Below are 21266 nucleotides of genomic sequence, written 5' to 3'. Positions count from 1 at the left end.
TGGCACCAGAGGTTTTACGTGGATATCAATATACAAAAGCAGCTGATATTTATTCATTTGGAATAATTATGAATGAGTTCCTTTCTGAAGAAATTCCATTTAATGATGTTCCTCATGATCATATTTTAGCTATTAAAATATGTAAAGGGCTTAGACCCAAAATTTCTGAAGATATTTCAAAATTTCTTGTAGATTTAATTATGAAATGTTGGGATGCTAAAGCAGAAAATAGACCATATGCTAAAGAATTGTATCAAACATTAAATAAATGGTGTGCAACAGAATTTAATGATCATGATGATGAATTTATTCTCAAATGAATGAATATTATGAAAAAATAACAGAAAAAACATTGAAAAACAGATCAAATGAAAATAAGTCTGAAAGTATTAAAACTCATCCTCAAGCAATCTATACCAGTAGACTTTTAAACTTTATAAATCTTCCAGAGCCTGTAAATTCATCAGATTTAACATCTTTCCAAGTTAATTCAGGTAAATCTTCAATTTTAATTATGAAAAATCTTATTCAGGTTTTAACAATTTTTTTTTCATATTTTTATTTTAACATTATTTTATTGTTTATTTTATAGTTTCAGAATGCTTTGATGTTCAACTTAGCGAATCAGGTAAAATAATTTATTTGAAGTTATTTATTATTTTATTAATAGTTTCTCATTTAATTCGTCTAATTTTATTTAATTATTACTAATAATAGATCTCGATGAAATTAATCAAGAAGAAGATAATTTGAATGATGAGATTTAAATTATAATAGTTTCTTCGGGAATAGTCAGAATATTATTTAAAAAGATAATATTTAAAAATTTTTATTTAACTTAGTTCACATTTTTATTTACCTTAGTATTATATCTTAGTGGGAATTTTTATAACAGAATAAAATAAGCAAAAAAGAAAAAAATATTGAAAAAGAGACGCTCAACTTTGATTACAATCAAACGTTAGAAAGCAAAACCATTAAGAAAACTTAAAATCGATCGCAAACAAACAAATAATTTTAAATTTGTTATTAACTTTATATTTTAAGAGTGATTTGTTTTTATATTTATTATTAACCTTTTTTTTTATCCGAATAAGTTTTTAAATAAAGTTATTTAAAACTTTAATTGATTTATCTAAAATTATTTTTGAGGTGGATTAAAATAAATCGTACATTTTCTACTCAGTATCCGCAGTAATCACATCAGAAAAATATAAGTTCATTTATCATATAATTTCCTTTATTTTTTCCAATACAATAAGTTTAATAGAATATATGTTCACAATATTAAAGGACAAAAATAATAAATTGATCGAAACTCGGCCCAATAAGAATTTTTAAAGAATTTTATCTCTCCTGCACTTAATTTATCTAAATAATTATTAACCAGTTTACTGAAGAAAGTAAGGTATTGAATTATTTATATAGATCACGCCATTCACGGACTATAGGATCAAAATTAATAACTACAAACAAAGCAAGAATCTTTTGCTGATTAATATATTTTTTCTATAAATATCACGAAAAAAAACTATTTATTACAGGTATGTAATGAGTTTTACTTTCACAGAATAAAAATATCTTTGTAATATTAAACCAATTTGGAATAAAATATAATATATCAGTGTTCGGCAAATGACTAATGACAAATGACCTTGGTCATTTGAATGTAATTTGGCCAGCTTTATGATTTTTGCCTACACTACATTCATTATTTTTTAATTATAGTCACATGATTAAGTAAGCGCGTAGTGGGAGAGCAAGTGGTTCGTGCATAGAACCTGAAATATAATCATTTAAGGACAGGTCTCAACTTGGTACCAACAATATTATCTTTATCAAGTTCTTTAAGCCTGTCCTCTTCACTTTCAGCGATGTTAACCTTCCAAAGATTAATATACTTCAATTAAACTTAGTATCATAATCATAATAAAGCTCTTTATAGACAAGAAACTTGAGGTGATAAATCGTTAAATCAATAATTTTGACTTAAGTTCATTAATATCGTTAACATTAGCAACGGTAACCACAAAAGTTTCATAAAAGAAGTGTTTCCTAGGCATAAACAATTTATTGACACTATCATTTGGGAGATAATTCTGTAAAGCGATTTATAGAAAGAAGTGTTTTTTAGTAAGAGATTAAATAGACTCTTGATCAGATTCTTGATCAGTAATCAGTAGCTTATAATGTACTTCGAAAAAAAAAGAAGAATTTATCAAGAATGAGTTAAAAAAAAAGTGAATTACTGTTAAACAATTTTTCGGTTATATGTTGATCATATTTGACTAAATGTCAGTTTAAAAGTTTTCAATTCCTTTAATTTGGTTCAGAAGATGCTGCTGGTAGGAGAAATTTGGTCTAAAATAATTTTGGTATTTAAACACGGTTTAAACCATTAGACCATATTCAATGTCTCAAGACAAGATAAATTACTGATTGTGCGTGAATTTAGGTTTAACACAAGATAATTACTGAATGTACTACCAACTTAATGTGAATTTAGCTTTAAGACAATTTTGGCATTTTACTACATAAATAACGTAATACATATTTGCAACTCAAATTAATAGAAATTAGTTCAAAACTAATTTAAAAGATTTAAATCTGATCTAAAACTAATTTAAAACTAATTTGAAACTCAAAAATTAATTTAATTTAAAAAAAAAATATTTCGTATGAAAATAAAATAAAAATTTAAATATTTAATTATATAAGGCGGCACAAAGTAAATAAATTGGTTCGGGTAGAATTCACTCACATCGGCTAGTTTAAAAAATTTAAATTTTAGATTTAATAGAAACTAATAAAATCATAAAAAGCTAATAATTATAAGAATGAATAGACTTCTTCTTCATCATCTTCTTCCTCTTCATACCCTTTAATCTCAAATTTAACAACACCTAAATTTTCATATTTTTCAATTATATTTATATTTTCCATATTAAAATGAAATTCCTTAATAATTATTAAATTAAGTAATTTTTTTGGTATTCTTTTTTTCCAGTTTATAAAAAATGATTCCAAATCTTTTGGAAAAACATCTGAAACTGAACTATTATACATTTTTAATTCACAAAAACTTTTTGGTGAGTGATTTACAACAATTTCAAATACTTCCTTTTCAGTTAAATATTCTTTTCCACCCCAAATTTTAATACTCTCCAAGTGTTGACAATTATTAAATATGGTTTTCAATATATCCTTTTCACCTTTATTGAATATTATAAAAAGACTTGTAAGATTTGGACAAAACTTAGCAATAGATAAATTTAAAGATTTATCATTCTCATCTGTATAAAACTTTTTCAGATTCTTTCCATTAATTTCTAAAAATTTCTTTACATAATCAGGATGTGGACATTGAAGAGGAATTTTTAAAATTTGTAATTTAGAAAAGTTAACATATTGTAACTCTTTAAAATCTTCAAAACTTGATCCATCAGAAAATGAAAATATAAATTCTTGTAAATTTGAGAATGAACCAACAAATGAAAATGGTAATTCATTATCACTATAAAGTCGTAATTTTGTTATTGTTTGAGAGTGTTTTGTTATAGCAGGTATAATATTTTCCCAACTCACATAATCAAAGGCTGATAATGTCAAATCTTTTAAATTATTTTGTAAAAAAATCAATTCTTTTAACCCATTTGAAACATCATAATGAAAATCTATAGAAATTGATTGTAAATTATGACATATTTGAGACAATTGATGAAAAAAATTAGAAGGAAGATTTGAACTGCAATATAACTCTGAAAGATCTTTTGCTCCAGGAAAGTAAGTAAAAGAAAAATTAATTAAATTAATAGTGTATTGATTACAGTAATAGTTCAATTTTTTCAAAGCATAAATTTGATTCATAAACATTTTAATAATTTCATTTGTAACTAAACAATTTACACTTGATGGTTCATTTTTAAGGACGTCTTCAACAATTATATTAATCCTACAAATTGAAAGTACTTTGCAAAATGATGCGTAATTAAATAGTGGTGGTTTTGATGTAGGTGTTGAAAGGAAAATTTCATTTTTATATAAGATTTCTCTTGATTCATTGGGAAGACAAGCAACTAATGTACTAAGGATTGATGATGATACTCTCAATGAACGTTTTCTACTTAACCTTTTAAAATTCCAAATATTCCTCCACAATATTCTAACGGAAATTTCACACCAGAGATGATTAACCAACAAACATGAATGTAAAGTGAGTTTATCTTCCTCCAAATATTCAAATATTTCATCCAAACAGTCAGCTGGAAGATGACAAGCCATTCTATTTTTTTTTTCTTTATTATTTATTTATTTTTTAAAAAAAAAATTTTTTTTTTTATTTTTTATTTTTTTTTTTATTGAAATTTTAAACGTGAGAATTTTCTTCCATTTCACTTGTGTAATAAATAAACGGAATTTTTCGGAATCATGCGTCGTGTAACATTATTTTTAATCAATTTAATAATTTATATCATATCCCATGTAATGTTTCACCCGGTAACTCTATAAAGATAGACGGCACGTGGCATTCCTAATAAAAAATTGTCCAGTATATGATCGGCAAAACAATTATATCGGCAAAATAATTTACCGGGAAATTAGCCGATAATATAAACGGCCAAAAACAAATGACATTCGCCAGCTTTTTTAAGCTTCAAGATTTCTCAGTAATTTTTTTAAATAAAGAAATATTTTAGGTTAAAAAATAAAAGTACAGTACCGTGGCTTCTAACCATATAAGTTTTATTACAGGAGTTCATATTTTGCTGAAAATTTGATTATGTTTTGGACATTTCGAATATATGACGACCAATTAATAGTAATACTCTATGGTATGATCAAAATCTCGACAGTCACTTGCACGACTAACACAAGATCGACAACAAAATCTCGGCAATCCAAAATCCCGACAAGTCATTATATCGACAATTTTGTGATGTGTGTTTCTAATAAAACAGTTTTTGCAATATGTAATATTTAGTTTAAATGTGTTATAATTTTGTCAGGATTTTGACTTGTCCAGATATTGGATTGTCGAGATTTTGTTGTCGGTCTTGTATAGCGAAATGTACCGTAACCCTTGTATCAGTCGCTCAAATGATTTTCGAGATTTCGTACCAAAACCAAACTCTATCTACCCTTAATTAATACAACTCCATATATTTATTCTGAAAAACTGTACCCAAAAATGGGAAACGCTAAGAGTGTGTCATGTTATATTAATATACTCCCGTAATGGGCAATAAGCATTATTTTTAAAGGTTTTTAACAATTAATTTTTTTGAGTTGAAATAAAAAAATTGTTTGTACTTCTAGCTGTTTGGGATGAATTTTTTGAATATTTGGAGGAAAATTTACTTATTTTTATCAAAGTTTAAGAATTTTTATTAAAAATTATCTATTTTTAACGATTTAATAATGCCGTACCATAAGATTTTGTCTAATTCATTCATTTATATTTTAAGTGGAAGAGCATGATAATTTTTAACAAAAGTGTCATAAAACTTTTTTAACTAGATTTTATGAAAAGCTTTGTTGGTAATTAAGAAATTTTATGATAGTTTTTTAATATTAGTGATGTGGCATTATTTTCTCTGTATGTATATATTCTAAACAAATAATTTTTGCATTATTTTAAAAGGTGAAATACACTGAAATATTAATGATCAAATTCAAAAATTGAAAATGAATGTTTTGAATGCACTTATTCATCAAGCAATAACTCAATTCATGCGATTTTTAGTTCATTAGATAGATCTCACTCTCTTCTTTTCAATGAATACAAAATTATTCATATTGATATAGCTTGCATCTGTAACAAATTATTTTGTGTAGATGGTACATATTAAAGCCCTTTATTACATTTTCAATTTTATTAATTTTAATAAATTTTAAAGAAGAGTTAATATTATTAATTTGGAAAGTTTGAAATATAATAGATATTATGTTAATTTTTTTAAATCTATAGTCATTTATATTTATATTAAAGAAACGCGTAAATTATATAAATTAAAAGGTAATATTTATAAAATTAGCTGATAATAATTCAATTCGAACAATAAAAATTAATACAAATAAAATAAATTTATTTGCTGGATTTTGGGATGTGCTATACCGTATCGGTAATGATGTAATAAATAAATTTGAAAATGATCGACAAATGATCGGCAAAATTCATGTGATAAAGTAGAAAGGCTGCTATTGCAGTATTGACATAATGACATAATCATAACCGCAGAAAAGTGCGGATCTTTCCGTGTTGTAATAATTGTACTATAAACTTTGTTCACTTTGAGAAAAATAAAAGGTGCAGATCTTTCTATGTAAATTAAAGTTAGCTCATGTGAATAGGTAAGCGGAGTGAATAGGATTATTATTATTTTTTTTTTTGCCGTCAACTAATGCTCCACCATGTCTAATAAATAAAGAAGTAGAATATAATCAATATACAGAAAATTCCGATGAATGTATTAAGTGGATCGAAGAAGCTATCGATAAAGAATATTTAAATTATTACGAATATAAGCATTTTAGTAACGTCGAAGAAATTGGTTTTGGCGCATTTGGAAAAGTATTTCGTGCAAATTGGAAAAACTCGGAAAATTATTTAGCATTAAAATCATTTTTCAATATTAATAATGTAACTGCAAAAGAAATTGTTCATGAGGTAATTGTCAATAAATATTCACGTGATGGAGGCAAAAAAAAAATTGGTTATATGGTTCTTATGATTTATTTTAATTTTAATACAGCTTAAACATCAACGAAAAGTGGATTTTCATTCTAATGTTATTCGCGTTCACGGAATAACAAAGTTTGAATCAGGTATAATATCTAATAACGATGGAAATATATATCTGATATCTATAACAGATAATGCGATAAACTAAAATAATAAAAAACTAAAACATTTTTTTTTTTAATTTATTAGAAAATAAAATTGATCAAACAAAAAATTATTTGTTAGTAATGGAGTACGCTGATGGTGGTGCCCTTCGAAATTACTTGAAGAAAAATTTCACCTGTCTTACTTGGGATGATAAATTTAACTTGGCATACCAGTTAGCTTGTGCCGTGTTGTGTTTGCATGTTGAAGGAATTATACATCGTGACCTGGTAATTTAAAGCAAACATTATATACTATGTGTTATTTGCTTAGCTTAATTATTAATTATATTGTGTTAAATTATAATAGCATTCCTGTAATATTTTGATTCATCAAAATACTATCAAGTTGGCGGATTTTGGTTTATCAAAAAGGATTGAAGAAACATCTAAATCACGATCAAAATTACTTGGTATGGTTCCTTATATTGATCCAAAACGATTATTGAATAGCAATAATGTAATAGAATTAAATGAGAAGAGTGATGTATATACAGTAGTATTGGTGTATTGTTATGGGAAATATCAAGTGGAGTCCCACCATTTTATGAAAAGAAAAATGACCTTAGATTAATGTATGAAATTTCACAGGGCCAGAGAGAGAAAGTCATTCCTAATACTCCTGATGATTATGTTAATCTTTATACTGGTAAATATAATTTATTGGATTAAATATACATTAATGTTTACTTAACTAATTGTATTTTTTACTTTTTAGAATGTTGGAACGGCGAACCAGACAATCGACCATCTATGCATGAAGTTGTTGAAAGATTAAAAACATTTATTTCAAATTCAAATATACAAACAAATCATCATCAACAAAATGATAATACTAAGGTAAAACGGATACAACCTTTAAATACTACTAGTGATGAAAATTCATCAAATAAAGGATGGTCTCAAATGATTCAAATGCTTCAAAATTTAGATAGTATTGATATATATAATACAAATAAAGTAAACCCTATGAAATCACCCAAGAAAGATTTCAATATGATAGTTAATGAAATAATTGATCTTATTTCTAATGAATTGAATGAAAATAAAGAAGGAAAAGTAATAAGGCAGAATATTCTTAATTACCTTAAAAATCTTAATGTAGATTCAAAAGATGTTTATAATTGGATATTAAATAATCAAAATGATTCAGATTTTATATTTTTACTTGGATATTTTTATTATTTAGGAATCGAGACGAAACAAAATTTGAAAAAAGCATTTAGTTTATTTATCGGAATTGAAGAGAATCATATGCTAGCACAATATCACGTTGGGATTATTTATCAATTTGGATATCGGCATGGAGTTGCGAAAGATGACAAAGAAGCTTTCAGATATTTTAAAAAAGCAGCTAAAGGAGGTTATGCTGTAAGTCAGTTAGATGTGGGTTATTGTTATGCAATAGGATTAGGAACTAAAAAAGATTTAAAAAAAGCATTTCACTGGTACGAAAAATCTGCAAATAATGGAAATATAGTAGCTATTTATGATCTCGCACTTATGTGTAAAGACATTAATAAAGATTATGATAGAGCTTTTGAATTGTTTAAAAAATCAGCAGAAGGAAAATATTCACATGGAATAATGATGTTAGGACGTTGTTATGATAATGGAATTGGAACTAAAATTGATAAACAAAAAGCGAATGAGTTATATCAAAGAGCTGTTAAAATGTATCAAAAAGCTGCAAGATCAGGAGATGCTGTAGCTCAATATTATCTTGCATATATGTATAAAAATGGGAAAGGAGTCAATAAAAACATAGATGAAGCGATTTATTGGTATAAACAATCTGCTGATCAAAAATACAAAGATGCACAAGATAAATTAAAAAAACTTGAAAAACTTAAGAAGAGGGAGGGAAAATGTTTATGCAGAATAGTTTAAAAGTTTAAATAGAAATAAATGAAATATCAGATATATGAAATATATATTATACATATTAAATTATTAAATAGTATTATATTATTGTATAGGTATTATATTATTGTATAGAAGAAAATCCATCAATAAAATTAATTTAAATTAACCATTTTGCTAAAACAATAAGCTTTATTAACAATAAGCTTTAAGCATTAACTTTATTAACTTAATTTTATTTAATTAGATACTTCCAGACATTACATGCGTCAGTTGCGTCACGGTTAATAATTTAAATGCAAATTAATTCTGGCAAATTAATTCCACGTTTCTTTTGGAATTCCGATTAATAAAAAAAAAATTCCAAAAGCGGAGGGCGTGGCACGATTTTTCGTAACCTCCAAAATTTACAACTTTGATCGTAAATTAGGATCGACGAAGATTAAAGTTAGCTTATTTAATCAAGCCGTACATATTATACTACCGAAGATCAACAGGTTTCGCAAATCCATAAATTGTGCTCTCCTACCGTAAACGATTTTATTACTTGCTCCACTGTATCTAAGGATAACAAAATGCAAGAACCCCAAAAATAAGGAAAAATGATCGAAAAAGCTATCGATAAAAAACATTATATGGGGTCCACCATAGCAAAGGACAATTACGCGATTTTGAGAAAATCGCATTTAAAGTTACATGACCACTTTTACCGAACACTCTATCAATACCCGACTCAGTTTAATTCCATAAGGCAAATAATAATTTCCACCTCGTTGAAGTTTAAGCTAAATTACGAACGTACAATATTAATTAAATATAATAGCAAAAAGTGGCTTTGGAGTAACAAATTGGATCTTGAGATTGTTAATTTGTAAAAATTATAATTTCTTTATTACATATAAATAAAGGTAATGACTCTTTGCATTTAAGTTTAAAGACCATCTTCGAAAATCAATTTTTTGTGATTAGTCAATAAAAAAGACTTATTTAAATTTATTCAATTTTTTATTTATTACGTGCAAAAACCAACAAAACATTATTTCTTCTTTAAGTTAAATATATTCTGGCATGATACCAATTAGTTTGTTCTGTATTATGTCAAGAAATTAATTGTTCAAGGAGACTTGGTAATTCTTTTTTGAAATTATATTAATTAACATATATATTTTAATAAATACAGTATAATTTATTTGTTTTATGTCGTAACAACATTCTTGTAATGTATTAATTAATTCATCATTATACTATCAAAGTTGGCGGACTTTGAATTATCAAGAAGAATAGATTAAGCATATGAAAATTACTTAGTATGGTTCTCTACATTGACTCAAAAGTATTGATGGATGAATATATATGTATGCCGATTTGTGTCAGATGTACAGTAATTCTGGCCAAATCTACAGTGCCAGCCAGAATTATAAATCACGGGACTTCGGATAAAAGTTTAGCCACAAGGTAAGTGGAATTTTTTGTGTTATATAAAATTCATAATACGGGCCGAAATTCATAGTGCCGGCCAGACAATTTTGGCCGGGATTTCGAGAGTTTCGTTAGAGTCATAATTTTGGCCGGGATTAAAAATATATTTGACGCACGTCAGCTACATCTGACGCAAATCGCCATCTGACGCATAACATATATATCGTATTGGTGTACTACTATGGTAAATATCAAGTGAAAAGAAATATTAATTTTAGTTTAATGTATAAAATTTCACAAGGTCGGAGAGAAACTACTATTCCTAATACCCCTGTTAATTATATTAATCTTTATATTGGTAATTTTCCGAAGCGTAAGCGTGAGACATACAGTATCAGGTACACTTAAAACTGGGGAATTTCTGTCTGTCCGCACGCTTGTAAATAGTGTAAATACCAATCAAATTTCAGGATCTAAATATATCACGCGGTTTAATTTAATTCGGATTAGGAATGCTAAAAGTTTAATGTATGAAAATGAAAAAGATATAGATAAAATAATTTATTAACGTTAATATGCAAGGAACTTTAAGATAAATTTTAAAAACTAATAATAAATTTGATCATTACTTTCATATTATTTATTTAAATTTCGTCGTTAATTAATGAATAATTTTCTGTTAAAACGATTAAAATTGATGTACTTTTTATGTATTTTTTATGTATATTAGTCTAAAATACAAAATATTGTTTTTTTTAACTAACAAATTATTAATTTTTTTTATTATTATTATTCATTTTAATCATTTATACCACAACAATCACATTGTCTTAAACAAATGATAAAAGCTAAAGATAAAACGAAACCTGAAACACAACCAATAATACTACCCAAAACCCAAACTTTTTTACTTTGTATTGCTATATCATCAGCATTTAATTCTGCAGGTCCATTTGAATTAATTACATTTGGTGGATTTTTTGGATCAAAATTAGTTATCCAAGAATATTCTTGAGGTTTTGATGTATCTAAAATATAAATCTCATTATTCCTTCTATTTGTTGATTCGAGATATCCTAAGAAAAAAAAATAATTATTAAATTATTAAAAACTAAAAACTCATAAACGTAAGCGTTAATTCATATACATATTTACACTTACCAAACGTAACGAACATATAATAAGAATTAATTAAATTAGCAGAATGTAAATATAATCCTGGTATTGGATTTTTTGCATTAGGAGTTGACCAAGAAAACGTATTTCCTTCTGTTAAAGTTAATACGGCTAACTGTGGATCAGCTTGAGATCCACCATAAACTATAATTCTGTTATCGGGTGCTATTAAAAAGATTTTTTTTTTTTTTTTTTTTTTAAGAAAAAAAAATATTAGTATAAAATTACAATTGAAGAAAAACGAAATTTCAAAATAGAAGAGTAATTTCCTTACTTATGACGGAAGAATGACCCTCTCGTACATTTGGAACGGTCCCACCAGCGTTCTGATATTCCCATTGATTCAAATTAGTATTATAAATGTAAATATCGTTCATTCTTACATAATCACCGCTAAGTAATCTACCACCAATATAAACAATTTTTTCATCGTTATTCAATAATACTGCGGAATAACCATATCTTCCACCACCAGATTGGGTAACATTTCCAACTTTCCAACCATATGATAATTCAATTGTATTAAATATATCCATTCTGTTATAAATAAATATACCAGTACTAGTAAAATCATCTATACCACCGAATATATACATTTTACCTTGATTATCACAAACTGCCTGTACACTTCTTCTTCTAGGTATATCTATCGTAACATTAAATTGTGGTGGATTAACTGTTTTTTGTTGACTATCGAATTTATAAATCAAAGGTGCAATTGTTCCATCCGATTTTTGTAGAACTTCAGGCACTCCCTCAAATACAAATATATTATCTTGTATTGCGCCTCCTACACATGCCGATGCGTTCACATGAGAAATATCTAAAGTGGTTAATTCATTAGACCATGGATATACTGATGTTGTATTGAATGGTTTTGATAAATCTAAATAAAATATATTATGGTTAAACGTCACTGAATTGTTTATGTTTAATATAGTACCACCGAAAATATATAATCTAGAAGAAATATATGCTGATGTTTGTCCATAAAGTGATGGAGGATAATAAATTGCGTATGTAGATACAAACGCAGACGACAAAAGTACGCTTATTAGGAGATTTATTAATAATTTTGACATTGTATAATTAATTCCAATAGAAAGTTTGGATTTATTGCCGCAGTTAAACTATTTTATAATTAACGTAGCGTACTATATATATTTTAACATGATAAAAAAAAAATTCAATTTTTCTTTTTTTAAAACATGATTCAAAAAAGAGAGAGAGAGAGAGAGAGAGAGAGAGAGAGAGAGAAAGTAAATGCAAAAAAAAAAAAATTTATTTGAACTTTTCTCGGGAATAATGATTAACTTGAATTGTTAAATATTTTTTTTTCTCATGCAAGGAGTTTTTTTTAATAAATTAACATTTCCATAAAACTTTTTTTTTTTTTTTTTTTTTTTTTTGGTAGGCAAAAGGCGCAAAGCGCATATTTATTTATTAAAGAGAACCCAGTACAGAGTGCCAATTTACAGATAAAAGGTCTATAGTAAAACTATCTGACAACAAATCTTGTAAAAAACCTTAGTAAAGAATTAAACTCGTAAAACCTTACCAACGGCAACCAAAGTTAAAGTAAAACAAAACAAAAAGCACTAAACTCCATTAAGTCATTAATGGAAACAACAAGAAATGGTTGTATTAATTTATCTTACCCACCCGGTTCACAACTACTGTAAAATCCAGGATTTCTTTACCAAATAAAATATGCTCTTTAACACCCTCCAAATCTTCATATCTTCTATACATATTTTCAGGGTATTGTAAAATATCTTCTTGTTTCTCTCTACAAAATTTAGAATCAGTTCTTTTCTTATCTTTTTTGTTAATCCCATAATTCTTTTCTATTATTTTCAATTTTTCGCAACGAGGTATCCAAATATGTTTCTTTGTTTCATCCATAACATATTGTAAAATCTTTGTTCCCAACTCTATTATCTTCATATTGTTATTTATTCCCAAGATGTTTCCAATAAAGTCATACAATTGAATCGGAAAGATGCCTTTAATTAAATCTACAAAATTAAACTTGTTATCCCTAAACTTCGGAAAAAAAATATCAAGTTTTTTAATATTTGTTAGTATTTGTACTTCATCAAAAGTAGCCCCATATTCCTTTAATAAAGTAACCATAGTGTCTATTGTTCGTCCTATTATCTGCTTTAAAATTTTTCTATTATATCTACATGTCCACACATGATTAAAGGTTTCTTTTTTCTTATGACAAAACACGCATTTAAAATTCCGGTAAATATCATACGAAGATTTCTTCATTTGTTCAATTGTTGGAATTTCTTCTATCAAACGTTGTATCTTCATTCTTTTTTGTTTACATATAAAATTATCAGTTTTAAAAGTTGTTTCACCCTCTATTTGGAGTCCAATATATGCGAAAACAATTTCCCATTTAACATCTAATATTCTATATCTCCAATTTCTATTCAGATTAAAGAATTTTTCCAATCCTTGTGTTCTAGTCAGAAGTCTAATAAACCGTCTTAAATTCATCTCTACCACGTAATTATTCCATAAGACTGGGAATTTATATTGTTCTGTATTGTATGTAACTAAAGTGTTAGATAGTTTATCTTCTATTTCGTAGCAATCTTTAATTTCTTTATCCACTGTGTTATGTAATTCGTTATCTGAGTGAGACTCTACTTTAATTACGTCTATATGTAGTGATAATTCATCTAAAATTTCTTTTATATTAAACCATATGGCATTATTTTTGTCAAATTTTAATAGATCCCTTGTAGTTATTGTCTCCCATCTATTAGTTAGATACCTATAGTTTTTAATTACATTTTGACTGTCTGTATATATCTTATAGTTCTTATCATCCTGTATCATTAATAGTGCAGTAAAGAAAGCCATAGTTTCTGCTTTTGTTGAAGTCAACCAATGCTCTACTGTTGAAAAGTATTTATCTATAAGATTATCATCTTCATCATATATCATAACCCCAAAAATTGACTTAATATATTCTGTCTTGTTTTCCTTAACTGATCCATCTATATATATAGATATATTCTTTGAACTATTTAACGCTATCCTATCCTTAATACGCTTTATTCTTTGATATGCAATATTGTATCTACTTCCTTTTTCCAGATTTTTGTCGATATTATCTGTTTTATCTCGTCTATCATCATATTGAATCAGGTCTTTATTATCTAGTCTTTGATGTATAATACTATTTTTAAAAGCACTATCGTATCTAAGCATTTCATCATAGAAATTAACACTGACCCCTTCGTAATAATAAGTACAATTTTGTAATCTTTTCGAATGATGTTGTTTATTCCATCTATATGGTGATAGTAAAAATACCCTTTCTATATGTTCCACGATTAAACAATTACTTTTAATTTCTCCTTTGAATACATCTGCATTAATTATCCCTAACTCACAACCTTTACACTTTCTTAGGATTATATTTTTTTCATAATCATCTGTCAAGTTTTCAAAATGATTAAAAAACACTACATTATTATCCCTATCTATTTTAATAATTCTTCCAAAAACTGTTCGATTTTGTAACACTCCTCTAGTCATTTTTGAAACGACCGTTGCTCCTTTTTCTGGTAAAACAGTGGTGGGTAATAAAATCGTCCCTTTTAGATTATAAACTTCGTCTACAGCTAAGATTTGTTCAACAATATTTGATTTAATTCTGTAACTTATCCTAGAGTCTGCTAAATCTGCCAATATATTCTCATAAAGTTTTCCATTTTTTTTTGACATTCTTTTTGTATTTAAAAGCTTAACAAATCTCTTCATTTCTAATTCTTCGATTGATAGTAAATATTTTTTATCCAAGGTAGTGATTTGATCCATAAAGATTAAATTATTATCTTGTAAAGTTTTAAAATTCTTGATATATACTCCATTTGAAACAACGTCTCTAATCAATGTTGGTCCACCTTCTACATTAAATTTAAGCATAATATTATCATTTCTTGCAAATTTAAAATTATTTTCTACTAAAAGTTTTATATTGTTTAAAATAAAATGGTATTTAAATCCAATATTTTTAATTTGCTTAATTTTATGAACTAACTTTTCATCAATAACATATATTGGATGGTTTTCTAATAGCAATTGTTGTTGTATGTTGATAAATCTAACTTCCATTATTTTTCCCAGAATACCTGTATCATTAACCTGTAAGACAAAGTTTGTAATTTTGGCTTGTTTTTGATTGGCAACCAAGTTATTCAAATTATAAATAAAATGAGTTTCTAAAATCGCGTTGGGTGCAGTTTTCGCAAATTTCAACCTATTTTTAATAAACGATCTGAAAGGAGCCATTAATTTTTCTAATACTCGTTCTTCTATGACATATAGTTGACTTCTATATTCAACTATTGGAATAATCAGCATATTGAAAAGATAAATCATCATCTTATCAGTAATTCCTTTTCTACAAGATATATTCTTTATTATTGCTTTGATTTCGTTTTTGATTTGTTGTTCCACATGTCTATTATCATTAAAGGCGTTGATCCAAACTCCTAAGAATCGTGATGATTGGTTGCGAGCTGTTGGTTTAACTTCTATTTCATCCTCTCCAAATTTGATTTTAACCACACTTTCTAAAGGTTTCTTTTTACTAACATTTTTCCTAAGGAGCAATTCTGATTTTTGCTTATTAATTTTTATGTTATTTAATCTATAGAAAGAATCAGCTATTTTTAAAATTCGTTCTAAATTTAATTTGTTGTTTGTGATAAATCCCGTATCATCCATATAAGCACATCCTGGAAATGTAACTGATCTAGAGCGATACACATTTTCATATACATCCAAATATTCTTTCGCTTCCATTCGAAATCCAAGATTTGTATTTCTTATTCTTGCTAGTAAGGGGTCGTAATATATTATCCAAAGCAATGGTGATATTATTTCACCTTGATCAATCCCTGTTAACATATCAAAGGGCTCAGTCAATCCTGTTGGGGTAAAGACTTGATTCGTCCTATTTGTGAACAATCCTGTCAGAATTTGTGTTATTCTCTTTGGCATTTTTATTCTTTCGAGTGCCTTTCTTAGCATTGGTATATTAATTCTATCGTAGGCCTTAGACATATCCAACATAAGAAACCACATCTCTTTTTTATTTTGCTCTGCATAGTTGATGATTTCATTAACTATCCTTAAAGGTTCAAAAGTTGATTTCTTTGGGAGTCCTGCAAATTGGTATCCTTTTAAAATATCGTTAGTAATAAAAATTTTAGAAAGTCTATTTGTTAGTATTTTAACAAAAAATTTCCTTGCAGTTTCTAAAAGTGTAATTGGTCGTGTATTGTTCAAATCGTATTGCCATGGCTTGGGTTTTGGTATCGGATATATATGAGCACGAAGCCAATCTTTTGGTAATGTTCCTGTTTCTAATATTTCGTTAAATATTTCTTGAAGGATTTCTTTTAAGGGTATCAGAGTAAGCTTTATATCTTCGTAAGAAATTCCTGTTGGACCATTTGCTTTTTTTCCTGGTAACATTTTTCCTATCTCAATTATTTCTTCTAAAGTTATAGGAGTTAATACACTATCATATATTGATTCAGATAATTCTTCTTTTGGCCTATACTCATCAATCCATTCAGCTGGAATTTCCTTTTCGCAATTTACAGATCCTGCACAATTCTGGAAATGATTTGCTACTAACTTTTTAATTTCCCCTTCGTTCGTTACTAAAATATCTTCTCCATCTTTATCTTGCACTATTAACCTATCTATATTAATTTTTTTGAATTCCCTTTCCATAACATTATCAATCATACGTCTTTGATTGTATTCTAAATCCTGTTGTCGTTTAGCTATTGCATCCATAATCTTTTGTTCTTTCTTCTTAATCATCTCAGTATTCAAAAATATATATGCTATAGAATATAGTTCTTCCATTTCCTTCAAATATGTATGCTTAAGAAATTTACTAAAGTTATAACTTAACACATAAAATTCATTATTAATTTCTAAGGCCTTAATCATAGAGCGTAGATTTTTAATTATAATTTTCCAATTGTCTTTAATCATTGCGAATTTTTTATCTTTTTTTAAATTCCTTCTAATGTAAACTATATATCTATAAAATCTATATTCCAACGTATTTTTGATATCTTGATCTTCTCTTTCAAAAGATATTTTAATTTCGCTATGCTTTATATGACTTTTCTTTGTTGTAGAAATCACATGGTTATAAATATTCCATTTCTCTTCTATATTATTAGGTTTATAATTTTTTAACCTATTTTCTAATTCCTTAGTGGCTGTGTCAGTGATCATCTGTTTATCATCATCATTTAATTCCTCATAGTGATATTTTACTCTATAAGATCTTTTTATTTTGGTTGATAATGATGGTTGTGAAATTATGATTCCTCTGTTTAATCTAACATATATTAGCCTATGGTCAGTATCCATTTTATTATATTCTACTATATTTGTTTTTATTACTGCATTATAAAGATTATTCGTCATCCATATATAATCAATACGAGAGAATGTAGTATAATTGCTAAATGTGCTAAAGCGTTCCATTAGTTGCTGATCATCTATTTCTAAAGAATCTTTATGGACATCTATAAAATCATGGTTTTCCAGATATTTAAAGATACTAAGTTGATTGTTTATTCTAACGCCTCTATTTTTTAATTTTTCATATTTAGCGTATCTGAGGTTGAAATCTCCTAATAGCATTATCTGATATTGATTCCTTCGCGCATCTTTAATCATATTTATCACTAATTGATTAATAGTTTGTTGTAAATTCCTTGCCTCAGCTGAATTACCACTTTTATTGTATATTGATATTATCGATAATTTGTTATGTTTGCTAAAATTAAGATTTATTTCTAATATTCTTCCCATATGATTTTGAACTTTGGTCACGTGATTTGCTATATTATTTTTAATAAAAACTAAGAGTCCTGTACTATTAATATTGGTATTATCTATTGTTCCAAATATTGTATAATTTTTGTTAATTCCAACTTCTTGCGTTAAAAATTTTCCATATTTAATATTAATTTTTGTTTCAGTAACCGCTAAAACATCAAAATTATATTTCGTTAACGTATCTTTAATATTCATCATTTTTAATTTCGTCATTCCTCTAATATTGAGAGTTCCCACATTGAAAAACGCTTTTGTATTATTTACTACATTTGTTTGATTAATTTTATCTTCTAATTCCTCATTCAAAATATTATCATCATTATTGTTAATAGTAATATTATCATTTTTATTGTTCTTTTTTCTTTTAATTCTTTTTTTGTAATTACGTATATGGACAGGATCATCACTTTTTCTTTTTTCATTATTGCTAGTTAGGGGGGAGTTATATATATTTAATTGATTGGAAATATTAGTATTATGGTTGTCTGTCATAATTAAATGTTGTTGTTTGTTGAAGTTAAAGCATTGTTATCCCCCTTAATAACAGTGCTTTTTTGTTTATTATTTGCGTTATTTTCTTGATTATTATATATTTGTTCAAATTTAGTACTCATATTTTGTAACATATCCATCATTTTTTTCATTGTATCATCAGCTTGGTCCATTCGATTTGAAAGAATATAAACATTATTAGCAGCATTACTTTCTGAACCGCTGCTTTCTTCATTTCTAGTACGTTTGTTATTACTATTAAATACTACTCCTCCTCTTTTTTTACTTTGATTTTGATTTGTATTTTTTGTTGTATCTTTAAGATTTGGATTGCTATGAACCTTAATCAAATTAAGCTCATTTCTCATCGCCGCTTGTTCTTTATACATACAATCCATCATATCTTTAATTTTCGCAAAGTCATTTTTAATATCCTGTAAGTTATCGTTAGTCTGTCTATGATACCATTCTTCTTTTTCTTTATCTTTCATATGTATCGAACCTCCTTTCTGAGTACCACGCAAAACATCACGTGATCTTACATTTGGCCGCGTTTTAGGTTGTTCATCCCATTCATGCATTCCTACTTCATTCATAATAAAATCTTCTTCATCATCCAAAGAATTTCTATTATCATCATCACCTTCATATAAATCATGATTTATATTGTCTCTATTCCAAGATCTATCTACATACCTATCATTCTGATTACCATTTCGCGTATTACCAGCATTATAATCTCTTTTTCTAAATTTTCTATTACTCTGTGCTGCCATCTGAGCATATGTAGCAGGGCTACTATAATTAATTGCTCTATTTCTTGCAAAACGATTTTGACGAATCTCTTTAATCTGTCTAAAATATTCATTCTTCCTCATTGGTCTCGTACGAGGGGGCACATAATCACAGTCTCTCATATAATGACCTGTGTATCCACATCTAAAACATGACTGCACACTGGGATCTGACCATTCAGTCTGTTTGTTTCTTACTAAAAAAATTTCTTGAGTAGCAGCAACCATAGCTGCTTCGTCTTTAAAATATACGTAAGCATACTTTTGTGTATCATTGGTATATGTATTCCGAGGAATATAAAATTCTACAACGCTATGATGATCTATGAATTCTTTAAATTCTACTGCCTGTGCGTTAGGAGGGAGTCCATTTAACTTCATACAAAATTGCTTGAGTCCCTCTCTAATATTTTTATCCATTAAAAATGGAGTAACATATAACATTTCGCCATAGATCCAAAGCACGTGATTATCGTAAAATCGATGAACACTATTAGCATCTTTAAAGGTAATATAAACTACTTGACGATTTGGTGCATGTGCATGAGGCCTTCGAGAATAACATTTCTCTTCTTCTAATTCTCCATATTTACGCATAAAGGGTTTAATTATAGCAGTAGTCAAACGAAGTGACGCATTAAACACTTGTACGACCCTATCTTGTGAATTTCCATTATTTTGTTTTTGTCGTGTACGATTTGTTATAACCTCTTCAAAAAAATAATCTATACCATCACATCGATAAGGCGTTTCTTGTAAATCTTTCCATGTTTGTTGAGAGATTAATGTTGCTTGTAAAGAAATTCCTGTAATAATCTTATTAACTTTTTTCTGGTTATCATTCATTTGTGCAACTGTGCCTTCTGGAACTTTCTGTGTCATAATTTGAACTTGAAGACTAATAATATCTTCTTGTTTAAGCATAGAATCCTCGAGAATACTATTTTGTACGATCTTCATAAATTTTTTATATTCATCAATATTATCAGGGTTGTTGATTGGCACTTTAAGTATGGCAATGATTTTACTATTTTCTAATTTATGGAATTGATTAGTGTCGTCCTCTTGCTCATCCATGATCATTTCTATATCGGGTAAGATAACTTGCTGATCATTTACGATTTGGTCATTTGATGTGATGTTGTTATGATCGACAGAAGTTTGACCAATAGCAGAACTAGATGTTTGTTTGTTAGATGCATCATTGTTTACGTCTAGATTTTGGTCCGTTGATTGGCCCACTGTGTTTGTACTGACTTTTTCGGGCGAAGAGACCAAGAATACTGGCGAAGACGTATTTTGTAAAACTTGTTTGTTGGTATTAAAACTAACTTGTTGTTTCTTTTTACGAAGTTCGCGTCTGCTAGAAGCCTCTTTAGGTTCTAGCGGTTCATTTATATTAGTCTGCAGAGGAGTAACAATATTGTCAGGTTCCTTTTTTTTTGAAAAAACTTCATGGTCACCGTCATTTTTATCTTGGACCAAGTTTTTGGCCGTTCCTGAACGAGTACGTTGTGAGATAGGGGGCGTTGGCGTCGCCATATTGTTCATATCAAAAGTAATTTCAACAAAGCCTGGGTACAAAGAGTTAAAATATGCCAGTTTTTTACAAAACACTTTCTTAAAAGTTTTGGTAAATGACGGAGCAGATCCTTCACATTTCCATAAAACTTTGTTAACTTATAAATATTTACGGTAAATGATGTCCGAAAACATCCTTTTTCATTGTCCAAT

The 21266-nt window shown here is 27.4% G+C and overlaps 5 protein-coding genes across 5 annotated transcripts; 2 read left to right on the top strand and 3 right to left on the bottom strand.

The window, feature by feature from the left end:
- Positions 1 to 316: 316 nt before the first annotated feature.
- On the top strand, positions 317 to 767 carry OCT59_023888 (uncharacterized protein; the record flags this gene model as incomplete). Its single annotated transcript, XM_066135035.1, has 3 exons — positions 317 to 494; positions 593 to 628; positions 718 to 767. 3 exons carry the CDS (start codon positions 317 to 319, stop codon positions 765 to 767), a joined length of 264 nt encoding a protein of 87 aa, XP_065991103.1.
- Positions 768 to 2829: 2062 nt separating this feature from the next.
- Positions 2830 to 4281, bottom strand: OCT59_023887 (uncharacterized protein; the record flags this gene model as incomplete). The annotated part of the gene is made up of 1 exon (XM_066135034.1): positions 2830 to 4281. The coding sequence occupies one exon, from the start codon at positions 4279 to 4281 to the stop codon at positions 2830 to 2832; it is 1452 nt and encodes a 483-aa protein (XP_065991102.1).
- A 2180-nt stretch (positions 4282 to 6461) lies between these two features.
- On the top strand, positions 6462 to 8775 carry OCT59_023886 (uncharacterized protein; the record flags this gene model as incomplete). The annotated part of the gene is made up of 7 exons (XM_066135033.1): positions 6462 to 6467; positions 6527 to 6667; positions 6753 to 6825; positions 6932 to 7116; positions 7196 to 7372; positions 7477 to 7534; positions 7604 to 8775. The coding sequence occupies 7 exons, from the start codon at positions 6462 to 6464 to the stop codon at positions 8773 to 8775; spliced, it is 1812 nt and encodes a 603-aa protein (XP_065991101.1).
- A 2190-nt stretch (positions 8776 to 10965) lies between these two features.
- OCT59_023885 (uncharacterized protein) lies at positions 10966 to 12425 on the bottom strand (the record flags this gene model as incomplete). The annotated part of the gene is made up of 3 exons (XM_025330575.2): positions 10966 to 11243; positions 11329 to 11508; positions 11618 to 12425. 3 exons carry the CDS (start codon positions 12423 to 12425, stop codon positions 10966 to 10968), a joined length of 1266 nt encoding a protein of 421 aa, XP_025173242.2.
- A 6315-nt stretch (positions 12426 to 18740) lies between these two features.
- On the bottom strand, positions 18741 to 21074 carry OCT59_023884 (uncharacterized protein; the record flags this gene model as incomplete). Its single annotated transcript, XM_025329304.1, has 1 exon — positions 18741 to 21074. The coding sequence occupies one exon, from the start codon at positions 21072 to 21074 to the stop codon at positions 18741 to 18743; it is 2334 nt and encodes a 777-aa protein (XP_025173241.1).
- Between the last annotated feature and the right edge of the window lie 192 nt (positions 21075 to 21266).

The sequence above is a fragment of the Rhizophagus irregularis genome, chromosome 4 (assembly GCF_026210795.1).
Source record: "Rhizophagus irregularis chromosome 4, complete sequence".
Lineage (NCBI taxonomy): Eukaryota > Fungi > Glomeromycota > Glomeromycetes > Glomerales > Glomeraceae > Rhizophagus > Rhizophagus irregularis.
The sequence above is the reverse complement of the archived record's forward strand: the minus strand, read 5'-3'. Positions and strand labels throughout refer to the sequence as shown.